This window comes from Anabas testudineus, chromosome 11 (genome assembly GCF_900324465.2).
Source record: "Anabas testudineus chromosome 11, fAnaTes1.2, whole genome shotgun sequence".
In the NCBI taxonomy this organism is placed as follows: Eukaryota; Metazoa; Chordata; class Actinopteri; order Anabantiformes; family Anabantidae; genus Anabas; species Anabas testudineus.
In genome coordinates this window covers 16441017-16443962 of record NC_046620.1, presented here as the reverse complement: position 1 = coordinate 16443962, position 2946 = coordinate 16441017, and the positions used below count along the sequence as shown (strand labels likewise).

The window sequence follows — 2946 nt, the reverse complement described above, 5'->3', positions numbered from 1 at the left end:
CAAAGTTTGTGTTCTGTTAAAAATAAATATTACTATTACCATTCACTGTAAACCGCCAACTTTAGAATATCTTATTGATATTTACATGATCAACACAACTTTTAGCATGAATTTTAGCATGTTTAATTGTAAATGTTGACACACATTTGTCATACAGTTGATGCTGTGAATGTGTTATAATTGTCACTTATGAGGACAGGTTACTGGAGTACTGACAGCTTGTGAAGATAAAGCATAAAGATGTATAGCTAAAGAAAGCCTGCTGGTGATGGTAATGGCAGATTTCAACACTGATGCAGATAAGATACCCACATGCTTGTCAGGTAACATCCTGGACATTGGTGCAACACAATTTTATAACAAGTGTCTTATGGTAGTATTATGTTGTATTTACTATGTACCTACATGGAACAAAGAAGTAACAAAATCCTTTTGGTGCTTAGTATGTATAACATAATAGCATGTAATAATAAAGTAGACAGCTTTTTATTTGTGGACGGGTTTAGACTGCTGCATGAATACAACATACTGCTGCAACTGGTGGATCAATAAATCAATAAATCATAAACTTTAGATGACCACAGTTGGATTTTATTACTAGCATGATTGACACAGCTTTTATCATGAATAGCAAGTTTAATCATAAATCTTGACACACAGTTATAGTATATATACTGGGTTATAAGATTATAAAGCACCTTTCAGATTGCAGTAAAGTCATGTATGATGTAAAAGTGGAATATCTTTTGTCAAAACACATTAGCCACTGTGTGTATTTTGTGGGATGTAGAACTCACCACTCCATTTAAAATGCACCATGTTAAGCACCTTTTTTAGCACTTTCATAAGACTGTCTTTGGCCTTTGCCCTGTTCTCTGGTGTGTACGTGGGAGATGTTGGTTTTGCTTTTCTTTTAACTTCCTCCTCTACTTTAAGCATGTTGCTCACACTCTCAACTTCAGCACAGTTGCCATATGGCCACTCCCTTGTTGCACTTGTCTTTAAACCAAATAAATTCCCACATGACTTGCAAGGAGGCAAGGGTGAGAGATTCTTGATGTTAAACGCCTCACAGCTGACTTTATCTGGAAGGTTGATGGTTCCATCAAAATATGGCTTTTTGACCTTCTCTGGATAGTAGGTCATCACTGCACCTGCTACATAATCATCCCAAACACTACAACAGGACGCAGCAATCACAATTTTCCCAGGATTGGGACCTGTAGTAGACATGGAGACGCCATAGTATTTTTTGTTGGTTTTCTGACAGGAGGTGACACAGGCAGTGTTGGAGACCAGAAAATCAGCATCTAGACTATTGATGAGTTTCTTCAGGCTGTTCCTTATTTTGACTTCGTCTTGTCGTTCTTGCAGGATGATCTGGAAACAGTTACAAATATTATAAATATGCTGACAGCTGCAAATTATAGCTGACTGTGTCATTTCTGAAATGAATCATGAATCATGACCTGTACCTCTTGAGGGTATGCTGTAACATTGAGATTGTAAAAACTTTTTTTTTTTTTGTAAAGACTTTTTTCTTACTGGCAAAAATGTACTTTAACTCTCTAACTTGTAAAACAATTCAAACATTACTTTGAATACTATAAGCACCTTAAACAGCATGTTGGTCTTCTAGCTGGGCACAATTCTCCCAAAGATAAGCTCCCGTTGCTTTTGTGATCAATATTAATTTCATTCAGAAACCTACAATTTTAATTACATGACTTTCTCTGGTCTTGTGTGACGTGCACTCTCTACTAACGTTGATGCTGCAGGATCACCTGTGTCTTACGCGGATACAGCAGCGCTGTGTATGATTGGCTGATGGCTAGCTGTATCTATTTTGTGATTGGTTGACGGGCAGCTATCTCCTTTTTCATTGGCTCCTGTTGAACTCTATGTTATCCACGGCATATTAAGATCAAGCGGTGCAACCAGGTGGGAGTTATTGTAATAATGTTTGTGCGTTAGAAATAGAAAGTTGGCTTGTGAGAGTGTTAAGTGGTTGAAATGTGAGACCCCCGAATTAATAATAATAAAAAGGCAGATTTTCACTGACACACACAATGCTGATTTGTAGTAATAAAGGTAAATATATCTGAGTTGACACAGAACGAAACAGTTTAATGCGGGGTGAATTGGGTGAATGCTATTTCTGTGACTTGATTCTTTATTCGGTCTCACATTTGACATTTGTTTCCCCTGCTGAGGAGATAAAGTTACATCATCAGTTTGACACAATGAGATATCCTACCATGTCCAGCACACAGGAGAATGGACTCCGCTTGGGAAGTTGAGATGAATAACACTGAAAAGGCTTAGGGTATTTATCCTCCAAAGCTTCCAGCATGTCCTTGTCAGGGATAATACTCTCTGGAGTATATGGAACGTTGTTGACTCTCCCCAAAAAGAAGATGCTGTGAAGCATCTGTTCAATCAAAACACGGTAATTAGTTATATAAAAATACAAATTACACTGTAGGACTGAGTGTTTACAACCCACCTCATCCACTAAGTGTTTACTTCCTGGATTCTGGTTGGACCAATCCAACATCTTCGTGATTAGCAGGATGGCATTACTTCTCAAAGGCTCTTGGGACCTCAGAAATTCTTCCCTTCTAAAATAATAACTATCAGAAGAATTACAGAATAACACGTTATCAACATTATGTCGATAGCCTGACGTTCAGCAGAATCGGCTGACTCACCTCCTCCGCACGTTTTCATCCTGTCGATCACACACAGAAAACATGCATGAGAACAAAATCGAGAATAACTGGGTCGTTACAGTATCAGTAGCAGAAAGGACAGCAAGAAAAATCTGGGACTCACCATTGCTGCAGTTGAAGAACAAAACTGAAAGCAAGCAGTGAAAGTCTGCTTCTGTTATCAAACCACGCCTTTATCTTTGAGTTTCCAGTAAAACCACACTCCCCCATGTAC

General features: G+C 38.2%; 1 protein-coding gene across 2 annotated transcripts; it reads right to left on the bottom strand.

The window, feature by feature from the left end:
- Nucleotides 1-564: 564 nt before the first annotated feature.
- LOC113155081 lies at nucleotides 565-2946 on the bottom strand. Of its 2 annotated transcripts, none has more exons than XM_026349591.1 (5): nucleotides 2836-2946; nucleotides 2712-2731; nucleotides 2507-2633; nucleotides 2258-2431; nucleotides 565-1380 (listed from the first exon to the last, which is right to left on the bottom strand). In XM_026349591.1, exons 1-5 carry the CDS (start codon nucleotides 2836-2838, stop codon nucleotides 760-762), a joined length of 945 nt encoding a protein of 314 aa, XP_026205376.1. In that variant the 5' UTR covers nucleotides 2839-2946; the 3' UTR covers nucleotides 565-759. The 2 variants fall into 2 exon arrangements, with proteins under 2 accessions (XP_026205376.1, XP_026205377.1); XM_026349592.1 differs by having other exon boundaries at nucleotides 2507-2621; nucleotides 2836-2903.